Genomic DNA, 27,294 nt, shown 5'->3' on the forward strand with positions numbered 1-27,294 from the left:
AAAAAAAAAAAAAAAAGGTTGGGGTTCTGATTCTAGCAATTGCTGTCATAAGGTTTCTGTTTAAAAGACAAATGGAAAGTTTTTACCTCACCAGTTCTCCAAGTAGCACCCTTAGTGCTTCTAGGGCTGCTGTCTTTGGAGTGTGTTGCCACTGCCTCTCCTCTACTGGACTGTCCACACCCAGTTTACTTTTGCACCAATTTTCACCCTGTGCACCAGTTTTCTTTCTCAGTATTCAAACTTAGGCTCCAAAAAGTATTTGCACCATCTTCTCCTTATAGAATCTGGTCCAAGAAATCAGGAGGACCTTCTCCCACTTCTGTAGCAGCTGAAGGGATGGGGCTTGGAGTGCTCAGTGTTGTGATTATCAGTGGGAGTAAGGAAAACTTTGGGCTGACCATTTCTTCAGGTATCACAAAGTCTGCATTTTCAGTGTTAATACCATTTTATTTCAGTGTTAGTAACAGTGGTGTAAATATAGATGACAATTAACACAAATATTTCAACAAAGCATTACAGCAGACAGACCCAGAGCCTGCATGTGTGGAGATCTTCTACAAGAGCCAATAAAATCTAAAAACACTTAAAAAAAACCAAACCAAAAAAAAAAACCAAAAAAAAAACCAAAAAAAAAAAAAAAAAACAAAAAAAAACAAAAACCAAAACACTGTCATAATTTCATGCTGTGAGTAGGAGAGATGAAAGTATTAAAGTTTGAATGACAGAATAGCTGCCTTCTAGTGGAAGGTTATATTTAACATGCAGAGGTTTAAAAGAGATGTTAAAGTATTTCTTTAAGCATCCAGGTGATTTATGTACCAGACTTACTAAAAACTTAGGCCTGTTGTACAGTGGCCTTTTCCTTTTTCCCTTTCTTTCACTTTTTCCAGAGTGGTGACTGTGTTGGGATTTATTCACCTGTTCTCTGGTGCTCAGCATGGATTAATGTAGAGCAGTTTGAACACTGACACTCTTCTGTGCATTTTTTTTTTTTTATATACAATATATTCCCCTCATTAACTCCCCAGAAATAAACTAGAAAGTCAGGCTAAGCCTGGCTGCCAGACCTCTTAGCTAAGGATGGCTGAGTGGCAGCAGCAGGAACAAGGTTCCTTGACCAGCTGGAGATGAAGATGTTTAAATGAGGTAATGACTGAAACCTGAGTCCCAAGGCAGGAGCCTCCCCTCAACCTCAGCCCAGTTCAGGGAGGGCTGGGGCCAGGGCTGAGCCTCAGAGGGACCTGGTGGGACCTGAGCCTCTGGTGGGAGCAGATGGAGCATCCCAGGGATGGTCAGAGCCTCTTGGCACACTCAGACCCTGGCAAGTAAGTCTGGACATAACTTTTTTTAATTTATTTTTTCATGAATTCTTTTTTTGTCTGCACATAACACATGCCTGAGAAACCTTAAGAAGATGCCCTGTGAGGCTGAACAGTTATTCAATACCTCTGTCCAGACACTGAACATCATTACTGCTTTCCTAAAGTGACTGCCAAAGAGGATCTTTTCTCCCCTATAGAAACACCCCCTGTTAGATTGCCATGGAACTGTATTTTGCAAAACAAAAGAGTTCTCCCAAAATGTTTCCCATACATTGGCTTTAAGGCACAGATTTACCAACTTTCTTTTCCAGCCCTCTTCTGAAGCTCTCAGAAGTTGTGTTGCTGATTCTATTCTGTTTCTTTCCTGCCACTTAATTCTTTCACACTATATCATTAATCTTAAATTCTTCTTCCATCTCTGCTAATTGCACTTTATCCAGGTGAGATTACAGGTTGGAATTTGTCATCATTATCCAAATACTTATGATTCCATGAGTTCACAGAATGGATAACACAGTGCTATGTCCCAACCAGTAAATGCATTCCCCTGTAGCAGTCTAGACTACAAAATTCTGTCCAGGTATCATCACTCCACTGAGCACCTGTGCACAGGGAGTTTCTGCTCACATTCCATCAGAGCCTCTGATTGGGCTTTTTGTCCTGCTGTAGTCTCATCACTGAAATCATAGAATCATAGAATCATAGAATCATAGAATGGGCTGGGTTGGAAGGGACCTCAGAGATCATCAAGTCCAACCCTTGATCCACTCCCGCTGCAGTTCCCAGCCCATGGCACTGAGTGCCACATCCAGGCTCTTTTGAAATATCTCCAGGGATGGAGAATCCACCCCTTCCCTGGGCAGCCCATTCCAATGTCTGATCACCCTCTCCATAAAGAAATTCTCTCTAATATCTAACCTAAATCTCCCCTGGCACAACTTAAGACTGTGTCCTCTTGTCTTGTTGAAAGTCGTCTGGGAAATATAATAAATATAATAAATAATAAATAAATAAATATAATAAATAAGGGAAAAATAAATCCACTGGGAAAGAACAAATTTCTACTGGCCTGCAGAAGAGCTTTTAAATTTTTTTTTTTAATAATAGATAAATACATTGTTTGTTGTTTTGCATTGGAGAAAACTGAATATAACAGAATGCATGTGGGAAGTATCTGGGCAGTCAGTTTTCTTAATAACAGAAAAAAGTCAAGAAATGCTGTTGTGCCTTAGAGACACGTGGCATGAGTTAGAAAAGGTCCTCGCAGCTCTCAAAGCAAACAGCACAGATGTCATTTAACTTAAGACTGCATTTTCTATTTTGGACTAATGTCTTGCTGCAGCAGAGACTGATAATTTTCAGGAGGGCCTGAAAAAATAACAGATGCAAAACACTTGGTACAGGTGCAAGCTACATTTTTGGGGAACAACTTGCTGCATAGATACAGGATGGGGACCAGCTGGTGCCATAGCAGTTCTTCTGAAAAGTTTCATGGAGTTCATGATATTGTGTAAAAGATAAGGACCATGCACAGATACATAGAGAAGATTACAGCCTGGAAAACCCACATGTGCTCTCTGCTATCTTCATTGTTTTAACTCTGGCAGCCTTATTGCCACTTATTAGGAGCTCTGTTTCCAATTTTCTCCAAAAATGGAGAAAATCCACAGGAGAACAATTAGAAATATCATAATCAAGAAGAGACAGTTTTTCTGGCTGAGTTGATGAGATCAGTGTAGTTTTAGCCCAGAAGAGAGAGAAATCCCAATATACAAAAAGTATACAAACATGTGCAAGGCTGAAGTGAATGTAAAAGGAAATATCTCCTCTCTTTGATGAAGGGGGCAGTATGTAATGAGATGGAGTGTGAGCAGTGCATTTCCAGGCTAACCATGTGGAAAATCTTGCTAAAGGTAAAAGTAATGAAGCACTGGAATGAATTCTCCAGAGATGATGTAAAGTGTCTGCTATAGGAAGTCTTCTAAGAAGGAATCATACAGACATGTCAGACACGACTATTGATCTTGCTTTGGATTACAAGGGTGGCTTAAACCTCTAGAATTCACTGCCAGCCCTTGTGACTTAGTGATTTTGATAAGCACTGAAATCCCTAGTTGGATTTATTAATGCTTCTTTTTCTTGCTTAAGACCACAGACCTCTCTCTTCAATATTCAGTTTCACTTGCCTTCTGTTCCTTTTTTCCCACCAATGTACTCTCAACTGCAGAGTTAATGCCTCTTCTCATGTTTATGAATAATTAAACCACTAAGGAAATTATTGAACTTTTTTATAGATTTATTTGAAAAGCAGTGACCTCGGGAGTTCTGTGGATGAAGTAGAGCAACTGATAAGAAAACATGAGGCTTTTGAGAAGCTTCTGGCATCCCAGGAAGAGAAGGTATGAAAATCAACAAATATTCTACAAACCCACAAGACGGAATGACTTTTAATTTATTTTTTTTTAAATAACCCAACACATTAAATTGCTGGCAGATGTGATAGCATCACCAGGAGGTGATTTTATCCTGGGTGAGGGTGCACCTTGAGTACTGTGGTGCAGATTTGGGCACAGCACCATAGGAAGGACAATGAGCTGCTAGAGAGGGTGGAGAGAAGGGAAATTAATTGGAGGTTTGGAGAACCTCTGAGGAGAGGCTGAAGGAGCTGGGGCTCTTCAGCCTGGAGAAGAGGAGGCTGAGGGGGAACCTTATTGCTTATAGGTTGTAATGAGGTGGGTGTTGGGCTCTACTCCCCAGTGACCAGCAGTAGGACAAGAGGAAACAGGTTCAAGTTGTGCCTGAGGTGGTTCAGATTGGATATTAGAAAAAAAATCTGCATTAGATGAGTGATGAAGCATTGGAACAGGCTGCCCAGGGAGATGGTGGAGTTGCATTGAAAAAATGGGTGGTAGTGAAGCTTCAGGAGATGGTTTGGTGGTTATGGTGGTGTGGGACTGACAGGGGGACTTGATCTTCAAGGTCTTTTCCAACACTGATGGTTCTGTGATTCTATATACCTGCTCTGCTTGAACCAAGCAGAAGATGGGCAAGCTTAATGAAATAAGAGGTTATAGCTCTAGCAGTCCCTACACCCACTGTTCATTTAGTCCAGGGAATCATGGAGCAAGTTGAACCTCCATGAGTGCTCAGGTCCTACAGCCTTGTGGAAATCAGGTGTTGGAAGGTAGCTCTCAACATGAGCAATCAGTATGGCAGGGAGCTGGCATGGATTTGGGGAGCTTATTCTTTCTGGGGACCCCAAACACAGTACCAAGTTGGAATTTATCCCTAGCCTGGGTGAATTATTGCAGTGGTCACCAGCCAGACACCTTCCTTTCTACACAGGTGAACAATTGTCAGGGTTTAACACTGGCCTGGCAATTAAACCAAGTGACAGCTGCTCCCTATTAATCTCTCTCTCCTCCCTGATAAAGAAAGGAGAGAGAATAAGGGAGAGAGACTGATGGGTTGGAAACTAAACTACACAGCTTTAATGAAACAGTAATGATAAATAGGAAAAATTGCTACATTTAGACAAATACACAAATATACAGGAAAAGTGATACCACGTTCCTCCCCCCCTGCTTCCTCCAGTAACTCTCATGTCACTCCCAAAGCTGCAGGGCAGCCCTGGGAAAATCCAGGCTGGAATCCTGGGGTCAGCAGCAGTTGGGAACTGGAGGCAGGAACAGACAGATATGGGCTGGGATGGATCAGGAGCACAGGCAGGTGAACAGATGGAATCCTCCCAGGATGCTGAAGGAAACAGTGGACAGGTGAAGAAAGGGAAGCAGGAAGGGCAGGAAGCTGGAAATCTGCTTGTGATGCCTCAAATTTATCCTGAGTATGAGGTGTATGGGATGGAATCCTCTGTTTGGTCAATTCTGGCATCCATCTTGTCCCTTCCTCCCCAGAGGAGGCTGCAGGTGGGACCTCTTTATTCCTTCTGGAGGGTAAAATGTTCCTCAGAGCTGAGCAGTGCCCTTGGCTCTGCACACCAGTCTCTAGCAGTAACTATAAACATGGAGTGGGATCAGTCCTAGGAGCAGACACTGCCTGAGAAACTTGCTGTTAATTTCAGCAAGTGCAGCTACTCACAAGAGACTGAGCTGAAAGCAAAAGTACAAGACAGAAAATCCCCTTTATCCTGGCCCAAACCAGGACAACAATTCATCATCTGCTCCAAAGGTGCCCAGAGGGCAGTCGATTTGGAACAGACATTGTACACCAAATGTATATTTAAATAATTAGACAAGTCACCCCCTCTGACCTACTCCATTTTTCTTGCTATCAAAGACACTTTTTTGTTTTGTTTTAATAGCAAAACCTTCTGATATCCATAACACAAATGTGGCCTACTTTAAATATTTCTTCTGGGATACCCCAATATTCAGCTTACTAAGTGGTTTTCCTGTCTTCTGCAAGACAATACAGGCACAGAGTGCATTAGAGAGACCAAGACCTGGGGAATGCTGGTTAACTTGTTAACTGTTCTTATTCCATTTCAGAAAAAAAAAGAGAATCTTTTAGGTATGGAAAAGAGCCTGCTTTCTATTTCTTTCACACCACTTGGAAGCATAAAAGTAATTTCAGTTTTGTTGCATTCTCAGATGGTGTCTCTTCAAGACCAGGCAAGCAGGCTAGAAAAGATTGGTGGGCTGGAAGTGCTGAAGATCCAGCACAAGCTCAATGCCATTCATGAGAGGAAGAAGCAGATCAAGGATTTGTCCCAGAGCAGGAGAGAGAAGCTGCAGACTGCCCTTCTTCTGGCACTTTTCTACCAGAACTTGGAAGAGGTAAGAGGGTTTTTGGACTGCAAAGGGGGTAGGAGGCAGAGGAGCTGCCTACCTCTGTTGAATGAAGTGTTTGTCTTTGCAAGAGATGGATAATATGGATGGTGGATTGATAAATTGATAACATGCTCTGGTATGGCAACTAAGTGAAGGCTCTGGAGAGCCCTTGGAGCAGCCTCCCAGCATCTGAAGGGGGGAGGAAAATGTGGGGAAATCTACAGGAAAATCTGGGGAGTCTACAGGAAATATGGGGGGGGGGAGAGGGGGTATTTTTACCAGCACATGTAAAGATCAGATGAGGGGCAATGGTTTTAAATTGAAAGAGGATAGATTTAGATTAGATACCAGGATGGAATTCTTCAGTGTGAAGGTGGTGAGACACTGGAAGAGGCTGCCCAAGGAAGCTGTGGCTGCCTCCTTCCTCCTCCTTCCAACCTTCAAGGCCAGGTTGGATGGGGCACTGAGCATCCTGGTCTAATGGGAGGTGTTGTTGGAACTAAATGACTTTTAAGACTCCTTCCAACCACAGCCATTTTATGATTCTATGATCTCTCTGTAATTGTCAAATCACTCCTTGGGCTGAGGTCTCCCTTCATTCTTGAATCACACACTTATAGCAGAGTATCTGTCCCATATCACACTGTAGGGAATATTTCCCTTTTCTCATCCACTTTATCCACATAAATTCAGTCAAGACTTCTGTAAGGACTTTTTGCTCTAAAACTACCTGTTCATTTATATCACCAATCTATATCCATTGGTTTCCACTGTAAAATGTGAATGCCAACAAGGAATTAAAAAAAAAAAAAATCTTGCAGGTTTTTTTTTTCCCTCTTTGCAGGGTAGAATTGAAAGTTTAATTTTATTTTAATGATCTGCTGGGTGTGTATGAGTTCCTATATATGAACTGTCCCCAGAAGCATGCTAGAAATGAGTTTTGAGTTTAGCTGTGAAATAAATGAGGTCACTGCTTTTTCTTTTTAACAGAACAAGTCCCATACCTCAGATCCTTCTCGCCTCCTGCACTTACTGTGTCATTTCCATTGATCAATCAGAATTTATTGCATCAGCAGTAAATAGGGACTGTTTCATCATTAAAGTCTCAAAATTACTCTCTACAAACAACTACACAGAGCACTACAGCACAGTCTGTGTGTGATTGCTGATGTGAGAATGGAGAGCTCAGCATCATATGGTCTGCTTAGAGGGCCAGCAGCTGAATTTTTGTACCCTTTTCAAGACATAGGACTTCATTTTTTCTGCACAATACCCACAACAACTAACTCAGGGGATCACAAGCAGCTCACATAGCAGGACAGACTTCCCTGCAGTAGAAATAGGGTGTTTTTCTAGCTCCCCAAAAGTGAGACAGACTTATGGACTGGACTGTTGTCACAAATTCTGTACCTCAGTGTTAACATGGAAGTCAGTTAGCAGGTTTCTACTTAAAAAGTGTGTATTTATTTAAGTTACTGCAGATGCAAGATCATAAAGTCCAAAGTTTTGACTTCTAAAGCTGGCTTTGAGTTTTATTGCTGGCTCTGACACTTGCTCATAATATTACTGTCACTTAACTTCATTTTCTGTCACCCACTGTGCAAGAGAATAAAAACCACTTTATTTAGGGGAACGAGAGAGAATTAATTTTTATCTCTAAATGTCTAGAACAGGCACATCCCTTTAAATGCTTTAAATATTTCTGTTATTGAAAGTCTGTCATTTACAAGGAGTTTGTGCTCTTGAGGTTCCAGTAACTGGTGTTTTGAAAATGTAGGTTTCTACATTTATAATGTCCAAAAATAAGACCAGTCCCCTGTACCTACACTGAGCACTATACTAGTCTAGCAGTTATCTTCATTAAAGTGAAAATACCTGTCCATACAAATCTAAGTCTTTCCATAGAAAGATCCTGGGACAACAGTTCAGCCTTGCTTCACATCTCAATGTGACCATTAATGGGACCAGGAGAATGACAAAGCTGCCCAGGGAGGTGTTTGAGTCAGCACCCCTGGAAGTATTGAAAAACCATCTAGATGAGGCACTTCAGGACATGCTTTAGTGGGTGCTCTACATATTTTATTGGGGGGTGGGGGGGGGGGATGTTGACAGTTGTATGTGGTGATCTCAGAGGTCTTTTCCACCTGTAACAGTTCTGTGATTTGGTGATAAAATTTGGGGCATCAAAGGAATTTTTCATTATTCTCGTGGTCAAGTAAAAATGATTTTCATCCCTCCCTGCTTTTATTTCTTAGGATGTAGAGCAGTTTAGAGTGACTTCAGCTGTCAGGTCCCAGCTGCAAGGCCCAGTGAGATGTCTCAGGAGGAGGCCCCTCTCATTCTAACTCTGATATCTCACACTTTGCAGGCAGAAGATTGGATCAATGAGAGGATGCAGAAGCTCGAAGATCCTTCCATCCAAGGCCCCAGCAATCTGCAGGACAAAATGAAGCTCCTGCAGAAACATCAGGTCTTTGAGGCAGAGATTCTAGCAAATGAAGAAATCATCACAGCTGTTAATAAGGTAACTCTCACTCTGCTGGTATTTTTACAGATTATTGCTAGTTATCCAAAGAAGGGCAGAGAGACGGAATGAAAAGGAAAGTTTGTTCATCAGTTCTTTATTTAGCTTGCTCACCCATTCTGTATCAATTATCCTACTTCTGTGACAAGAATCCAGTTTATATTCCATTTAATTATAATGCTCTTGATTTACAGTAGAGAGATTTGCAAATTGTTCTATCCAAGGGACTTCCATTGTATTACCCAAATATCACTGACATCTTCCTTGACTGAGCTGATTACTCCTACAAAAGGTAAATAAGATTTCATGCCCAATTTGTGAGGATTCTTGTTGAAACTGAACGAATCACATAGCTGAAGGGCATAATCATCTGTAATTCTTCTCTTGCTGCTCCCACTCCACAAATGTCATTCTTGGCAGGAAAATAATAAAAACTTAGTCTTCTTAATTCAGTCTGGATGTAAAAGCTTTTCAGCTGAGTAGTATCATTTGGGCAGAAAGATTTTATAATAGTAATTTATTGTGTAATCCAGTCTAAGAAAGTGAGAGTCTAAGTTCCAGAAAGGTTATGTGACATGGCAATCACATGAAAAATTTGTAGCAACCTTGATTTCTAATATATTTTTCTGAATATGAAGAAAGGAGAAGCTCTGGTATCCAAAGGCCACCCAAAATCAGGAGAGATCCATCGCCGATTCCGCATGCTTCAGGAGCACTGGGAGAAGTTGAAGAGAGCTGTTGCTGCTCGTGGAAAGATGCTGGAGGACAGCAGGGACTTCCTGGAATTTCTCCAGAAGGTGGATCAGGTGGAAGCTTGGATCAGGGAGAAGGTAAGTGGATTTAACTCAAGTATTTAACTCCAGCAGCGCACTAGAGATGTGCTATTCAGCTGTGAACTTTTGATAGATGCATCATCTTGCAGGATATTTTCTTGGTGGCTTTTGGATGAAAGAATCCTGACATGTTCTCAAAACAATATGTAAGGAATTATTAAAAAAAATTCTAAACATTTTCTGGAGTGTTTCCATGCCAGAGTCACTTGCTCAGTATTAGCACATGATCTTATATTAAACGTGCACATGAAGAGATTGTGGTTATTGAGGATCATCTCTTGTGTCTCTAGCAAGACAGAGAAATGGAAAAGACTTGAAGCATTTGATCCACTAAGTTTTCATTCAAAGATTGTTTCCCTAATCAGAAATAGACTGGAGAAGGGGTTGGGACCAATCTCTCATCAAGAGATTAGAGGACTCTGCTTCAAAAGCTGTAGGTCAGTGATCTGCAGACACATGACACAACTGATTTCATCAGCATAAAAATTGGGTCGTTCTGTGTTCTCCTACTCCATGTCTGAATATTATTTTCCTATCTGCTGCTTATTTCCCCAGGAAGTTATGATTAATGTAGGGGATGTGGGAAATGACTACGAACACTGCGTGCAGCTCATGAAAAAGCTGAATGAGTTCCGTGGAGCAACGTCAGGGGTAAGAGGTGTTTTCCATCTGCATTCTTCATGTGGGTGGAAGCAGCAGTTACATGTTCAGCCCAGCACTATATCCAAATAGCAAATAGAGTTCCAGTATCCTGAAGAGGTGAAAGACCAAGGGAGTAGGAAGCATTACCACTTTGTAAGCCATTAAAATAGAATTTTCCCTCACTGCTCCTTCTGCTTTGATGATGTCTGAATAGAGCTGTCAGGCACTCGTGACACAGCCTAAAATTTGGGATTGCATTGCATGACTAGAAAGGTGGCTGTGTGGGCCTGAATTTGAGCAAATTTCCAGTTTGTTTCATGCACTCTGCAAGTCCCAGTGAGTTTTACCTAAAAGTGGATTTAAAAATATTGTTTCATCCATGTTTGTTTGAATCGGGCAGTTGATACAGAGCTTCAGTGAACAAGACCATAAAACAAATTTGACTATTTCCTTCCTTCATTTCTCCCTTCCTCTTCTCCTGAGTAACAGTGAAGTTTCTCATGTTCCTTTATCCAAATGAAGTTCACATATCTGGGGGACTTTGTTTATACAGCACGTGTGGTAGTTCATGGATTACAACATTAATAATCAGACAATTAGTAAAATAAAGCAGTGGTTTACACTCTGGATAGCAGTCACGTGAGAAGACAGATGCACAGTTCACCTTTCAGAGGATCTCTGAACATCTTTTGTGATGCAGAGTCATGCCAGCTGCTTCTCTTGTCTTCAGTGAGAAGTCCTAACCTGTGCCCAAACGTTGGGAATGCCAGGGAACAGCCCCTGCCCCATTCAGGGTCTCCTGGTTATGTGCTTCAAGGAAATGCTTTTCCAGCAGCCTCTTGTTCTCTCTGCTAAAATGTGAGCTAAGAGGTCATGCAGGAAAGATTAATGTGATGATTTGTGAGCATTTGCCAGTCTGGAAGCTGGGATGAAGATGTGGAAATGGTAAATTAAGGCTTTGTGAATGAAGCTTGCTCTAATGTTCTCTCCTAAAAATCCTTATCCTAAAATCCTTATTTGCCTTTTATTTTGCTGCTAATTCCAGTTAGAATCATACTCTCATAATCATTTTCTGTTGCCTAAGAGCAGAAGGAGACATTCCTTTGCTGTGCAAAGTAAGAGTACAGATATACAGATACTGAACACCCAGAGGAAACCCTGAGCTCCCCTTTCCAGAAGCTGTCAGGATGTTCTGTGACAGTGCTTTAGTAATGATTTTGAGCCAAAATGCTGAAGTTTCAGCCCCAGGGAATTAGTGAAGGCTCCTAAGGCTTCACCAGGTGAACTGTGATCTAAGGGATAGATCAAGGACTGTCAAGCCAAAAGAACAGGGAAAGAGACAGACAAAACCCACTGTCCCGGTCAGCGTGAGGCAGATCCTATGTGCCACAGGAAAATCATGGCCTTGGATACTCCCAGCTTGCAGCCAGTGTTCCTGTCCCACTCTGAACAGGACTTCAACAGCAAAAGGCTGGGATAGTTTATTTTCATAGCTGGTGCCCAGTCATATGGAATTTCATAGGTAGTCTGGTGCTGGCACAGTGTTTGCATCCATACAGTCTGGGCGTTCCCACCAGACAAATCTGAGATCAGGGTAGGGAACCATATTCCTGCAGTGATGGCTGCCAGATTTTTCACTCATATCCTCTCACACTGTGCCACTGTTATTTCTCAGGAGAGGAGACTGCAGGGTTTCTGAGGAATATCTGGCTGTCCGCTGATTTCTCTTGTTTCCTTTATGGCTGTGTATAACAGTAAAGCCACAACAACCCCATGGGGAGCTCCAGGCTGGGCACAGAGTGGCAGAAAGGGAGCTGGGAGTCTGGATTGCCAGGAAGCTGAAGAGGAGGCAGCAGTGTGCCCAGGTGGCCAAGAAGGCCAATGGCATCCTGGGCTGGCTCAGGAACAGCGTGGCCAGCAGGTCCAGGGAAGGGATTCTGCCCCTGTGCTCAGCCCTGGGGAGGCCACAGCTTGAGTCCTGTGTCCAGTTCTGGGCCCCTCAGCTCAGGAAGGAGATTGAGGTGCTGGAGCAGGTCCAGAGAAGAGCAAGGAGGCTGGGAAGGGATCCAGCACAAGTCCTGTGAGGAAGGGCTGAGGGAGCTGGGGGTGTTGAGGCTGGAGAAGAGGAGGCTCAGGGGAGACCTCATCACTCTCTCCAACTCCCTAAAAGGAGGTTGGAGCCAGGGGGGGGTTGGGCTCTTTTCCCAGGCAACTCTCAGCAAGACAAGAGGGCACAAGAGGTCTCAAGTTGTGCCAGGGGAGGTTTAGGTTGGACATTAGAAAGAATTTCTTTAGGGAGAGGGTGATCAGACACTGGAATGGGCTGCCCAGGGAAGGGGTGGATTCTCCATCCCTGGAGATATTTCAAAAGAGCCTGGATGTGGCACTCAGTGCCATGGGCTGGGAACTGCAGCGGGAGTGGATCAAGGGTTGGACTTGATGATCTCTGAGGTCCCTTCCAACCCAGCCAATTCTATGATTCTATGCACATTAGTATTGCTGCAGCATAAATGAAATACAAATGGAGTCAATACTTCTATTAACAACATGCAGTCATTTTGCAGCTGTGTTTCTGCTACCCAAGTGATTAATGTCTCCCTGCTAAGCTGGTGATTTACTGATCTTACAAAAATCGAGAATGGTTTTGAATCTTGGAGCAGTGTAAAGTGCTGGCAATGTCCTACTCCAAAAAAACTACTTATTCCACTATAGTCCAGATTATATGGGCACTGTGCAAATATTATCCTTTCTCTGGTATGTACATAGGAAGCAAGTTGCCCAAAGACAGCATAGCCTTTAAAATGCAGTGAGGCAGCTTTAGAAGAAAAATCAGTGGTATGGTTTGACTGGATTCCTCAAGACCATATGAATTTTAAACCTGGCTTAGGAATGAAACCCAGAAGGTCTGGATCTAGGACATTATTGTAGTTATAGTCACTAATGTCCTTTCTTGCCTTCACTGTCTTCTCATGAGGGACTGGTAACACCAGCAGGTGTAGCAGAGCAGTGTAAGAAATGTTTGGTACGTGAGGTTTTGCTTTTGCTTGTTGCTGTATTTCATGTCTCGTAGGAAAACTCAGCTGCAAGCACTTCCAACACAGACTTTTGTCTCTTTTCTCACTGTACAGGAGACAACAGTGGATGATGCTCACATCCGGGCTATCAATGCCATGGCCATGAAGCTGGAGAGGCAGAACAAGGAGGAAACAAAGACAATTTATGAGCGCCGAAAGCAGCTCAATGAGAGGTGAGGACACTCCTAAAGCTGCTGTGGAAAGCAGAAAGAAGAAGGGAAGATCAAATGTCTTGGGCTGGGATAAATGGATGAATTGCAACATACATTTTCTTCAGCGTGATAGTTTCTACATTTCCATATTTATCTACATTTCTACATTTTCTACGTTTCTACATTTTCTTCATGACTACCAAACATCAGATGCTGAAATTCCCTTCCAGAACTCTCAGCAATTAGCCAGAAGGATTTCTACTCCTCCCTAAATAGTCAGGTTTCTAGGCCTGCAGGCAAATGTGCTGTTTCACACACTAGACCCATGAAGTTAAGAAACATCCACCTGCACACAGCTGTCCTGGTGAAGTGCATATTGCTCTTGCTACTTCCCAGCCTGCCAGCTAAGAAGGAAAAGCATAAAAAAAGGGATTGTGAAGTTACTGAGAGTTTCAGAAAACAGGACTTGTACGTTTTTAGCTTTCAAACTCCATGCCATCCTGAAAACTTGGGATAAATGCAACCAGGTAATCTTGCCAGGATAATCTTTTGCCTCTGTGATGTGTCCCCTTTTGTGAGGAAGGGTGATCAATATACAAGGTGGTTCAGAAATCCTGTCTTTTTACTTAGATCCAAGAATCATAAAACCTAGTTGTGGAAATCCTCAACTCTGAAATACACCACTAAAATATTCTTTTCAATAAAAGGTGGAACAGTTTCCACGGTAACCTGAATGCATACAGGAAGAAGTTGGAGGGAGCCCTGGAGATTCATGCTTTAATCAGAGAAATTGATGACATCACAGAGAGAATTACTGAGAAGGTGAGTTCTCATATTTTGATTAATTGAAATGAGAAAATGTTCTATTTTGCTACCAGCAATAAACCCAGTAGTGCTGATTGCTAGAGAGAGACTGAATCTCCAGCAGGAGCTTTGAGAGGTGACTGTGCACCCAGTTTCCATCTCTTTCAGACAGTGCCCAGCCAAGTCAGTTCTCAACACCAAAATTCAGTTAACTGAGCTACCATGGAGCTTTTCCTGAATTATTTACTTTGCTGGAACATAGCAATTTCCAGTTTCCAAGTTCCAAGCTAGTTCATTCAAGATTAGCTTGCATATCTCTCTCTGCTGCACAGTGCAGAGTAAATACACAGCTTTGAAAAGTTGTATAAAAATCTTATTTAAAAAATGGAGGTAAAATGCTTATCCTGGATTATAATTTTGAGATTAATAGAAGAAAAAGTCTATATGAAATCTAGTTATTTCACCCAAATAACTAATGATATTAATTCACCTGTAAGTCAGTAGATAGATACATAGTGGTACCACTTAAGGTTTGAAATTTTTATAACACCTTGTAAGAATTTATTCCTTCATTGCCTCATATTTAAAACTGAGCATCAGTTTTATTTTCCACATTTTCAGAAAACAGGCTTTTTTCCATGGGAAATATTTGGCTGTTTTGTTATATACCAAAGGAAAAAAAAAAAAAAAAAAAAGAAAAGAGAGATTGTGAAATGGAGAAATGCAGGAAAATATTCCTCTATTTGTTCTTTATATGGATGGCCAGAGACACTTTAAGTAGGACTGTGATCTTCAGAGCTGTGAATTCTTGGTTCACCTCTGTAAGGACTGCAAAGAGGGTGGGTGCCTTGTTGATATTTAGGAAGACAGTAAGGACACTTGGATGGCAATACCAAGAAGGGAAGGAGGAAACTATTTGAAAGAATTAAGATATTCTGCTCTTTGTCCTTTTCATGATTTGCACATCCTGCTCCTCCCTCCAGAGTACACTGATACAAGCACTGGATTATGGGAAAGATGTGGAAAGTGTGGAAAACCTGATTAGAAGGCATGAGGAGATGGAGAGAGAAATCAGTGTTATTAAGTCCAAAATGGAGGTAAGGTGTGGCAAAGTGCAAAGGGTACTGTAAATAATTTATTATTTGCATCTTGGAAACACAGGGCAGAAATTGGTGGGACTCCAGCTTTATACACCTTAATTGCACAGCAATGCAAATGCAGCATAGATTTCTTCTCAGTAAAAACACTGTGCTGTTTAGTCCCACTTGATTTTGTCAAATTTTCTTTCTCCTGATGCACTAAATTAAAAAAAAAAAGTCCCTATTTAACATGTTAGCTAATTGCCTGGTGCTCTCCTCCAAGCCAGATCAGACTGTCCTGTATCTTTTAGGAAGTGTGGAGTCCAAGTTTAAGTCCCCATCTTTCCCCAGTTTTTGTACTGACTTGAATCAAAATCATTACTCTAAATCTCTTTAGAATGAAAATGCAAAACCCAGAGTGTTTGTAATTTTCTGACATAGACATCAAACCCAGAACTCTTGGGTTATAACTGCCCTCCCTGATCAACTTTGGGTTTTGTAAAATGGCCAGTTTACATCATTTAGGACTCATCTTTGAGCATTAATCTGGGTCTGGGCTCCTGTATAATTGCATGTTTTTAATTAAAAAAATATTTTCAGCTGAACTGTAGTAGTAGAAATCCTATGACAGCACCTCACAGTTTTCACTTTTGGCTGAAGTGTTAGGTTATTTCATATAGAAAATAACTTTCTGAACTTTCTCTGAACTTTTTATTCACCAGAGAATGCAAATGATACCTTCACACATTGTGACTTTGTTAGCTAATTCTCACATGAAATGTGGGTAATTAGTAGTCAGCATTGCAAAAATAACATTAACAAGTCTGTATGGGGGAGTGCTGCTTGGAAACAGAAATATGAGCAAGGTTTGGGGGGTTTTATTGATGTTGCCAAAAATACAATGTGCAAAGTAGAATATCAGTATTTTTTTATGGATTAAAACCAGCCTGGAACATTCTCCTTTTCTGTATAATTAAAAAGTCTTCATTTTCATCAGTTTGGTAGAGTTTTACAAGAAAGATACCAACTTTAAACCTGGGCTGGGGAGTGTTCATGACTGTTTATCAGGCTGTGAGCAGGAAAACAGCATCAACTAGAAGTCTACACTGAAAGCAGTGTTTTAATGCTGCTGTTAGATGAAATAGGTATTCATTTTTGAGTCTTCTGCTGAAAGGTGAATCTGATTGTTTCTTTGTACTGCCTTTTTTTCATGGGTTTTGTTACCCCTCTTAGTGAGAATAAGCTAAGAGACATTACAATTGACACTTCATTTTCCTGAAGGTTTGGCTCTGTTCTGCAAAACTCCTCTCTTAATAGTAATAGTAAATGCTAATAGTAAATTAACAAATGTTAATAATAAATTAACATTTGTGCATGTGAGGCAACACACAAATTTCTGTCTTTACAGGGATGATTGACTGCAAAACCTATTGCATTTTTTTATATGGTCCCTCTGTATCTTTTGTTCTTGTAATTTAAGTACCTGCTTTTGAAAAGTGGGATCTTCAGATGAACAACTTTTCTTTCTGAATTACAAGCTCAGGAACAAATAGAAGCATTTGGCATAAATTCACCCCACTATAAATCTCTTTCCAGCCACTGGAATTAGAATCTTTCCGCCTTTCCACAAGGAATCCATCCATAAATGACAAACTGACTCTGAAGCAACAGGAGATGAAAAACAACTGGCTACGACTCCAGGGACAGGCTAAACAAAGGTAAAGATTTCTAGTGGTCTGGATATCTGTCAGCAGGAGGAAAGCTGCTTCCTGGGATTTCAAATCTACTTCCCAGGAGCCTTTTAAAAGTTTTTCATGATCCTTTACAAAGTTTCTCCAGGCATTGGTACAAGGGAAGTTCCACTGATGGGACTTTGGGAAAACTAATATGAATTTGTGGTTTATCCCACTAAATAATGTTAAAAAAATACCTTTAGAGTATCAGATTAAATCCATCATTTTTGAAAGACTTACTTTTGGGTGGTTCTAGAAAAAAAAAAAAATCTTGAATTATTACAAAACAAAAAAGGTTCAGGTCTGGATCATGATCAATGCCAGAAGCAACAGCTCTGAGGGTTTTCTTTCCTATCTTATCCCAATTAGCTAAGGCAGATTATAAGGTAGTGGTGTCCCCAAGTCAGTGTGCACCTCCTGTTCAACAGATTTTGGTTCAACATGAGAGATCTTAGGATCTGTAATGGAAAGTTAGGAGGCTTGAAATCACTTCATTTGGCTTCTCCTGAGATACCTGACTCTGGAAATGGGGAGGGAGAGGCAATTGGATGGTTTTGTGTTAAATAATGCTGAACTCCACATTGTGTGGCAGGAAGGAGAAGCTGGCAGCCTCCTATCAGTTACAGAAGTTTAACTTGGAGATGAAGGAGATCCTAGATTGGACCCAAAACATCAGAGGCTTAATGGAAGCAGGGGGACTTCCTAAAAGTGCCAATGAAGCAGAAAGCATGATTGAGGAGCATCAGGAGAGAAAGGTAAGTGTCATCATTGCTTCCAATTGAATTGACTGTGGATCTGTCCCATGGAAATTAATTACTGCAGGCACAGCACAATTTTGCTGCATGTTTCTGTCTATAACATGGTGAAAAGGCTGTTTTCAGTAACACTGCTGACACAGAAGTCACCTACATACTGACTGTATTTTGCAGAAAGTCCCCATTAGCTCTCACCAGTACTACTGCCCAACCCTGTAGGTAAAAAAATGGTATAGTATCAAAACATGCTTTAAAAAATCTCTTTATTTGAATTGTCAAAAAGATAATGCTAGCTAATTCTAGCTTTGGGTTAGATTTTGTCATACAAACTCCATTTGCAGCAGTTTGTATCACACAGGGCAGTAAATTACCATTGGATTGTACTACACATTCAGTGCTGAAACACTTTATAACACAATATTAATAACCAAAAATCCTTTGATGGCTAATATTTTGGTGGATTTTCTAAAACGAATTATATTGTTAATTAACCTTAGGAAAAAAGTTAATATTTCACTTTTTTCCCCCAAAATCATAGCTATCTTTCAGCTGTTGTGTTACCTTTGCTTTGCAGTTAAATCATGTTTCCAGAATGATGACATCCAGGGCTTTGTGGGTCCCATTATTAGCCCAGATAGTTGGTAGATTTTGGTTCTTGACTTGAATTCAGGACATGCCACAGTTTTTAAGATGGTTTATGAGTGGTATTATTTGAGCACATTGTTGTTTGAATTTTCACATTGTTTACATGAGGAATTCCATGCTCAGTTTGCAGGGGTCATCCTGCTAGTAAAGCTTTCACCTCCAGGGCTCAGCATACAGGCATAACCCATTTTTGGACCAATTGCAAAAGTTAAATGTATCTTAACACCAAAATACAATGTAAAATCAAATCTTTAATAATCTAATTCCAACTCATTTGACAGATGAAAGATTCACATTCAGTTCTGAAACACTTTATAACACAATATTAATAACCAAAAATCCTTTGATGGCTAATATTTTGGTGGATTTCCTAAAACAAATTATATTGTTAATTAACCTTAGGAAAAAAGTTAATATTTCAATTTTTTCCCCAAAATCATAGCTATCTTTCAGCTGTTGTGTTACCTTTGCTTTGCAGTTAAATCATGTTTCCAGAATGATGACATCCAGGGCTTTGTGGGTCCCATTATTAGCACAGATAGTTGGTAGATTTTGGTTCTTGACTTGAATTCAGGACATGCCACAGTTTTTAAGATGGTTTATGAGTGGTATTATTTGAGCACATTGTTGTTTGAATTTTCACATTGTTTACATGAGGAATTCCATGCTCAGTTTGCAGGGGTCATCCTGCCAGTAAAGCTTTCACCTCCAGGGCTCAGCATACAGGCATAACCCATTTTTGGACCAATTACAAAAGTTAAATGTACCTTAACACCAAAATACAAAGTAAAATCAAATCTTTAATAATCTAATTCCAACTCATTTGACAGATGAAAGATTCAAGGCACTATTTCTCATAAAAAACACCTTTGGATATGAAGACTGGGGGGGATATAGAGTTCTGGATGTTAAAAACTGTTTCCAACTATATCTAAGCATCTAATCTGTTTCTAATTTAATCCCAATTTTGATTTTTAGAAGACCAATTGTTCTGAGAGTAATAAAGTAATTTATTGTCAACCTCTGTTTGCTTTTAGGCAATTCCATGCTCTTTCAGTAACACAGCTTGAAGATGAATGATTTTCCATACAAATATTAATGTTGGGAAGTTGCAACCTATTTTCTTTCCCTTAGGGCTTGCATTCTGAATAACTTGCATTCCTTAAAACCTTAATAATCTATTTTAGGAGGAGATTGAAGCACGAGTGGAAAGATTCAACTCTCTCAGTAACTATGGTCAAGGACTTGCCAGTTCTGGTCATTATGCAAGCCCTGAGATTCACCAGTCCCTCTCCAAACTAGAGAAAGCCTGGTCTGAATTGATCCATACGTGGCAGGAGCAATATAAAAAATTGTTTCAGGCCCAAGATTTACAGGTGAGTAAGAAGAAATTCAGCAGAGAATGCACAAACCACTGACAACTTTCCTAAGTATAAAAACCAAATGTCTAAGATGGTACAATGAGAGATATGCTGATTATACCCAGTGTTTAATGTATATTTCACCAGTTTCTGGCTGTGAGCCAAGCACGTTCAGTGGTGGCATAACTTTTAGAATCTGTACTTTGCAAAGCATAGAAATTTTTGTGGAATTAAGTGCTCATAGGTTTTTCAAAAGGCTATAAAACTGAACAGAATTTGGTCAAACTCTCACGCAGCTACCAGAGGCACAGAGTTAAAATGGAATATCTGATAATTCTTTAACATCCTCTGAAAAACATGGAGGCAGAGATGGGGTTTTTTTTGGTTTGGGTTTTTTTTTTTTTTTTTTTTTTTTTTTTTTTTTTGGTGATCTGAAGAAAAATTTAGCATGGACAGAATGCTGTGCTCTTCCCTGGATTTTTTTTCTAAGAAATAACTGATTTGGCTGCTGTTTTCCAGAAATAGTTCCCTGCAGCAGTCATCTCACTTCCAAAATTTCTGCTCAAATTGTTTGTTGGCAAAAGTTAGAAATAAGTGTAATGGAGATTTTACAATGGGTAATTTCAAGTATCTTAAATAAAAACTGGTTCTACTAGTCACATCTAAAAAGCTTCATATATAGAAATACTTAAAACATAATGTAAGGACTTTTTTTGTGCTAGGTTATGTCTTAAGTTCAACTTATTTCAGGCCACATTACTGTCCCTTTTATTGGAGAATTACCTTACACAGCAGTCTCTACACAAGCTACAAGGACTGGTATTGTACCCTATGTCTTAGACAAAAGAAATTATAAAAATATTATAAAAATATTATAAAAATATTATAAAAATATTATAAAAATATTATAAAAATATTATAAAAATATTATAAAAATATTATAAAAATATTATAAAAATATTATATTATAAAAATATTATAAAAATATTATAAAAATATTATAAAAAGAAAGTTACAACAATATTTGTTGCACATGGGGGGTTTTGTAGCATTTAATGCTTATTTCCATTCAGTGCTATGCAGGCAATTTTTTTAACAGCCTGGAAGAGTACATTCAGAGTACTCTGACAAAGTCAGGTTTGCCTCTGTTTTACACCATATTTATAACTGCTTTTTTTTTTTTTTCCTTTTTTTTCCTCTATACAGAAATTCTATGGCTATGTGGAACAGGCTGAGAGCTGGCTCAGCAGCAAAGAAGCTTTCCTGGCCAATGAGGATTTAGGGGTAGGTGCTCTGAGAAATGATATTTTTTGTTGTAACTGGTCTGGAGGAAAGAGGGCTGTGAAGTATCATGTGCTCTGAGCCTTCCTGTGATCTTCCTCTTTCTGAAGTTACCTCTCCATCTCTCTGATGTTTTATAATCCTTACCCTGCACCTTGTATAGCTACAAAATTAGTTGTCTCTGGAGGAACTACAATTATGTCTCAGGATTTGGTGTAAAAATAATTGGTAAAAATGGTATAAAAGACATATAATGCTAATGGCTTGTGTCTGATTCTGTAATTTTCAACCTGGGGGTATATATTTACAGTCCTCCACTGAAATATATGAAATTAGAAGGAGCCACCCATTTTCCAGTCACATTTAGCTCAGCAAATGCTCTGTGAGTAGTTTCCCTCCCAGTAACTCATGTAAGCACCCAGAAGTTTAGATTTTTTTTCTGACCCATTTGACGTGAGCTTTATTCCTTTATAACAGTGGGAAAAGGGAGTTTATTGCAACTTCTCAGTGCCACTGATGCTAAAATTAAAAGTGCAAGTTATCTCTGCAAAAAGAACTTTGAGTAATTAAACTTGAGATTCACAAATGTTACAAGAATTCAGATTTACTGCTTCTCTCCAGATTAACTGCAAGGTCAGACTCCAACCCTCAGATTCAAATCTGCATCTGAGCTCTTCCAGATTCCATGGACTGAAACTAAGGCTCTAATTTTCATCTCTTTTTATGACATATTTGTTCACTTTACTGTGGCACCCCACATCAGTTTATGGGCCTCAGTTTGGCATCCCACATTTGCTTCCAAAACATCCCCTGACTCAAGATTTGTTTTACAATTAGGAATTGATGCTTTCTCTCTTGAGGAGTGATATGTTCTGGGCAGAACACTCTGCAGGACAAGCTAAGAATCTAACACTTAGTGCAAGCCATGTGTGTGTTTTATTAACACACACATTCTAAAATTAAAAGTGCAAGCTCTCTCTTCAAAAAGAACTTTGGGTAATTAAACTTGGGATTCACAAATGTTACAAGAATTCAGATTTATTGCTTCTCTCCAGATTAACTGCAAGGTCAGACTCCAACCCTCAGATTCAAATCTGCATCTGAGCTCTTCCAGATTCCATGAACTGAAACTAAGGCTCTAATTTTCATCTCTTTTTATGACATATTTGTTCACTTTACTGTGGCACCCCACATCAGTTTATGGGCCTCAGTTTGGCATCCCACATTTGCTTCCAAAATATCCCCTGTCTCAAGATTTGTTTTACAATTAGGAATTGATGCTTTCTCTCTTGAGGAGTGATATGTTCTGGGCAGAACACTCTACAGGACAAGCTAAGAATCTAACACTTAGTGCAAGCCATGTGTGTGTTTTACTAACACACACATGCTAAAATTAAAAGTGCAAGCTCTCTCTTCAAAAAGAACTTTGGGTAATTAAACTTGGGATTCACAAAAGTTACAAGAATTCAGATTTACTGCTTCTCTCCAGATTAACTGCAAGGTCAGACTCCAACCCTCAGATTCAAATCTGCATCTGAGCTCTTCCAGATTCCATGGACTGAAACTAAGGCTCTAATTTTCATCTCTTTTTATGACATATTTGTTCACTTTACTGTGGCACCCCACATCAGTTTATGGGCCTCAGTTTGGCATCCCACATTTGCTTCCAAAACATCCCCTGACTCAAGATTTGTTTTACAATTAGGAATTGATGCTTTCTCTCTTGAGAAGTGATATGTTCTGGGCAGAACACTCTGCAGGACAAGCTAAGAATCTAACACTTAGTCCAGTTTTGATCCTGAAATAATGGCCTCGTGCCATCATAGGATATTATTTAGGCCTTCAGCACCAAATTCAGTGCCAATAAATTTCAAAGACATTTTCTTGACAGCTTGCAAATGTGGGGCAAATGCCATTTAGCCTCTGGCTCATCGGTGTTGTGGATGGAAAAACTCTGATTGAAAGCAGTTTCCCTTTGTTGAATTCTGTCCAGGACTCAGTCTCTAGTGTGGAAAGCCTACAGAGAAAACACACACAGTTTGAAAAAGCCCTGGAAGCTCAGATGGAGAAAATTGATGAGATGGCTTCATTTGCTCAGCAGCTAACACAGAACAAGCATTATGACTCGGGCAACATCACCAAGAGATGCCAGGCTGTGCTGAGAAGGTGAAGTCAAAGCTTTTCCATGTTACCCTCCTTTTGAAATGAGAGTCTTTCCATGAGATTAATATCTTGAAATGGTTTAAGAGAGCCATAAACTGCTTTGCATTTACTCATTTATCTGCCTGGCACTGTGGCTTTGCCAAACTGGCCAAAGTCTAGCCAATATTTCCTTAGGAAACCAACTTAGGAATATTTCCTTAGGAACCAACTTTGACAGTTCTCATTTCTCTAGCAGGCAATGCAAGCACTCTAATAACCTAAATTCATGTAACTGAACCTGGCATTTTCACAGTTTTTTGTCTTTTCGTTAGTGAACTGAAAAATGTTACATACACTTATTAGTTATCTGTAAGTAAATAAGTAAATAAATAGATAAATTGCTAGTATTCAAATCCCAGAAGAGCCATGGTGTGAAGATTTTGTTTTCATCACCATGAAAAAGGAACATGGCAAATTTTCAGTTTCAACTGACAGTTTTCAAAAGACCAGTTTGGAAGTTTCAAAAATACAGTTAAGTTGAAGGAAAGAGGAATTCAGAAAAAGGCAGTTTCCCTATATCCTGGCTTGTTGTGCCATTAAATACTTCATTATCATTAAATACCACCCAGAAAGGGCATTTGCTGCACAACTGCTTTTCTCACTGCTCTAATGAGGCTGATCTTAAAGACCTGCTTAAATAATTTATTAGGACATTTGCAACTTTTCTGATCAAACCTTGCCTTTTCATGGGAATTATTTTATTACTCCTAGCACATTGTATATTGATCATCTTAAATTCTGACAGTAGAAGCAACTGTATTCAGTGCTGTGGTAGATGAAAAGATATACTTAAAATTTATGAAGAGAGATTGGAATTCCTTTACAATTGAAAGGAACATATACATCTGTTATTATGATGAAACTATCTCATGTCCACATTAATATAAATACAGTGCTGTGGGTTCCCATTTGGAAAAAAGATAAAGTAGCTTTGGTTTATCAGTGGCAATTAGTGTTATACTCACAGGCTTTCCATATAATATGCTGAATTTTTCTCTCTTGTACCCTGAAAGGCAATAATGGTGATTCTTAGAGCCAGATATATGTACAGAATTTCTATGTACTTTAGATGTACCTATCTGTTAGTAATTCTTCCTATAGTGTCCCAAACTTTTTCTCTGACAGTCCAAATCATGGGAGGCTGCATATTATGGACAATTCTCTTCTAAAGAATGGAGAGTCTAAAGCACATATGTTGTAGAGATGAAAACTGAAAACCTGATCTGAAAAATTATTCTGTCTGATTCACTCTGGGGCTTTTCCCTCACACATCTGTCTTTATCTCAGAAAAGATAAACTCCTGGAGAATGCTGCTGCTCGCAGACATCTGCTAGAGGAATCAAGGCTTCTGCAGAAGTTGCTGAAGAATTCCTTTGAGGTACAATTACACAGGATTCACAGTATTCTGGTTTCTGAAAACAGACAGCACTGCATACACCACACTGATTCCATGAAAGGATTTACTGTGAGAAAAATCAAGGAGCTAAGTCTGTGATGAGATGATTTTGGTAAAGATGAGGACAAGAGAGAAGGGACATTTTTCAGTTTTCAAGTTCCATCTTCCCTCCAGTCACTTGGTGAAAGATCTACAGTGCACTGAGCCCCAGCAAAATGAAGAAGAAACCAATGTATTAAAAGGGAATGTGCCTCCACTTTTTAAAATTCGTGGGAAAAGAAGAATTACTTCTTTTCTTGTGGAATACTGGCAGGGGTTGGAAATAATGAGATAATCACCCTTTCTCTTCCATGCACATTTGTGTACCTGTGTATGACCTTTCTCACTACTCACTAGATGGGAACTATCTCATGGGGACATCCCCCTTTCCAGGTAACAGTGCTGGAAAACAGAGATACAGGGGTGACTTCATTATGAAAGGTTGGAGGAGGTTAGGTAAGAGAACCTCAGAAAACCAACAAAATTTGTGTTCTATCTCTAGTCCCATATTTTATAGATATTAGAGGAGAGGCTGGCACGTTGGAGCTGAAGAAACACTGAAGGTTTTCTCTGCTTCTGTTCTTTCCTTCCCAAAGGTGGCTGCCTGGATCAATGAGAAGAACAGCATTGCCCAGGATGACAGCTGGAAGGATCCAAGCAACATGCAGAGCAAATTGCAGAAGCACCAGGCTTTCCAAGCAGAGATCATGGCCAACAGGAATCGCCTGGACACCATTAAAGCTGTGAGAGAAGAGGGGTTGGTGGAAAGGGAAGGCAACTGGCATGGCAAATCTCACTCTGAGTTAAAAGTGATCTCAAACAAGCAAGGGGTGATCGTTGTCCCCTCAGTGACATCATTCATGCTGTCTCTGAGTGGCCTAGGGAGCTTTTTTTTTTTTTTTGTCCATCAATAAATTTCAGTGTGCACTGGTTTCTTTCAACTTTACTCTTATTGCCCAGTGTGAAGTTGCTATCTGTAATATAACCACTGTGCATGCAATGGAAGGAGATGGGTGCTTTCAATGACAGATTCAGGTCACTGTCCTTAGGGACTCTTTTTTGGGGTGAATGCCACTTTAGATCAACACCTTATCCTTCCCAGCAGAGAAAGTAGGTGACAGGATACATGATTTCACCAAGTCAGGTAAGATAAATCCAATAAGAAAGATCAAAAAGAGTTTTCAGGTTTTGCCTTTGCAGAGGCATGCTAGAAGGAGAGATGGAGGGAAGTCTGAGAAGCTTTGTCAGATACTTGGCAGCCTCCTGTGATCAAATGATGAGTTTGGAAGGACAGATTGTGAAGTGTTTATTGACTTTATTTTCAGTACAGTGCCTGTAAGCTGTATTTTGCAGTAGATAACTAAGCATTAAAGGTAGATTCCCTGCATCCTGTCACATCCTGTACTCCAGGACTGTAAAAAACCCACTCTTTTTTTTTTTTTTTTTTTTGCACACAGAGGGTCTACAAGGTGGATTTCAAATTCTCTCTATACTAAGCTGTTCTTAAAGAGTTGTTTGCACAATCTCTTTCTTGCTATTTCCTAATGCCCTTTTCTGTTTTTTTTTTTTCCTTTTTTCTTCCCAGAAATAGCCTTAGCAGTTGCTCTTTTGAAGAGAATTACCATCTATGGCCTTGGTATAGCATCTTCCTCTGGCTGTGCCTCCCTTTCCCCATTGAAAAATGTAGAAATTGCTCAGTTTAGATTTCTACACCTACTGACTCTCCTACCTGAAGAGGTCTTTCTGTGCACCACAGTTAAACACCTGATGCTTAGGGATAGGAAATGCAGATAGACTTTTATTACATAAAGCAATGGTATAACCAAACATGATTAAAAGAGTTTTATTCTGTCATACAGTGGTCCACTTGTATGAGATATTTCTCTCTCAACATGCAAGGAATGGAATATAAAAGGACAGGTAGCTAAGCAGTCTCAAACAGTGATCATAAAATGTGGCATATTACAGAAAACAAAATGAGTACTTGAAAATTAAGCTCCCTGACAGCTTTTATGCAATGTAAGCTGTTGCATAATGAAGGTTCTTTTTACCCTTTGCCTTCTAGCATTTCAAATAATTTTAGAGGCCAGGAAAACAGGAAAGGCAGTCCCTGCCCTAGTTTCAACAAACATTTTTCCTTTATCTGATTTTTCTTTTTCTCTGTAGCCTTTATCTGTTATGTTGGGAAGTGATGAGTGCAGCTGGCCATTTATATACCAGGGCCAGCAAACTTTGCATATGGCAGAAAAAGTGATAAATCCCAGTGCATTCAGCAAAAGATTAAAGCTGGATTGTTTTCTCTGCTCTAGGAAGGGAAGAAGATGCTTCGTGAGAACCACTATGCCCCTGAAGCCATTCAGTCCAGACTCCAAGAAATGGAAGAGCTATGGGAGGAACTGCTAGGAAATTGCCAGGAGAAATGGGCCAAGCTGCAGGATGCATACAAGGTAACACAGAGGTGGCAGTGGTTGAGTCTTGTCACTTTCTGGAGGCAGCACAGCTGCCCTGCTGCACATCTCACTTGATACAATCAGACCTGATTCCTCAAGACCAGAAGAGCAAAGAATCTGTGGACTCATTAAGTGGAAACAGCAGGAGAACTGGAGATAACTATGAAGGGAAAAGTATTTGTAGGCTGTGTTTTCTTCTGCTTTCTGCAGCT

The 27,294-nt window shown here is 40.0% G+C and overlaps 1 protein-coding gene across 1 annotated transcript in view; it reads left to right on the forward strand.

Moving 5' to 3' along the window:
* The window catches only part of SPTBN5 (spectrin beta, non-erythrocytic 5), a 100,213-nt gene that overhangs the window by 52,915 nt on the left and 20,004 nt on the right, over window positions 1–27,294 (forward strand). The window contains exons 34-49 of the mRNA XM_071744664.1: window positions 3,617–3,721; window positions 5,933–6,118; window positions 8,481–8,636; window positions 9,275–9,466; window positions 10,025–10,120; window positions 13,240–13,358; window positions 14,045–14,159; window positions 15,125–15,238; window positions 16,817–16,938; window positions 17,546–17,708; window positions 19,541–19,729; window positions 20,921–20,998; window positions 22,989–23,161; window positions 24,485–24,575; window positions 25,229–25,375; window positions 26,942–27,079. Of these exons, the coding sequence (XP_071600765.1) occupies window positions 3,617–3,721; window positions 5,933–6,118; window positions 8,481–8,636; window positions 9,275–9,466; window positions 10,025–10,120; window positions 13,240–13,358; window positions 14,045–14,159; window positions 15,125–15,238; window positions 16,817–16,938; window positions 17,546–17,708; window positions 19,541–19,729; window positions 20,921–20,998; window positions 22,989–23,161; window positions 24,485–24,575; window positions 25,229–25,375; window positions 26,942–27,079 (2,184 nt within the window). The remainder of the gene's footprint in view (window positions 1–3,616; window positions 3,722–5,932; window positions 6,119–8,480; window positions 8,637–9,274; window positions 9,467–10,024; window positions 10,121–13,239; window positions 13,359–14,044; window positions 14,160–15,124; window positions 15,239–16,816; window positions 16,939–17,545; window positions 17,709–19,540; window positions 19,730–20,920; window positions 20,999–22,988; window positions 23,162–24,484; window positions 24,576–25,228; window positions 25,376–26,941; window positions 27,080–27,294) is intronic.

Source organism: Heliangelus exortis, chromosome 5 (genome assembly GCF_036169615.1).
Source record: "Heliangelus exortis chromosome 5, bHelExo1.hap1, whole genome shotgun sequence".
NCBI classification, from domain to species: Eukaryota; Metazoa; Chordata; class Aves; order Apodiformes; family Trochilidae; genus Heliangelus; species Heliangelus exortis.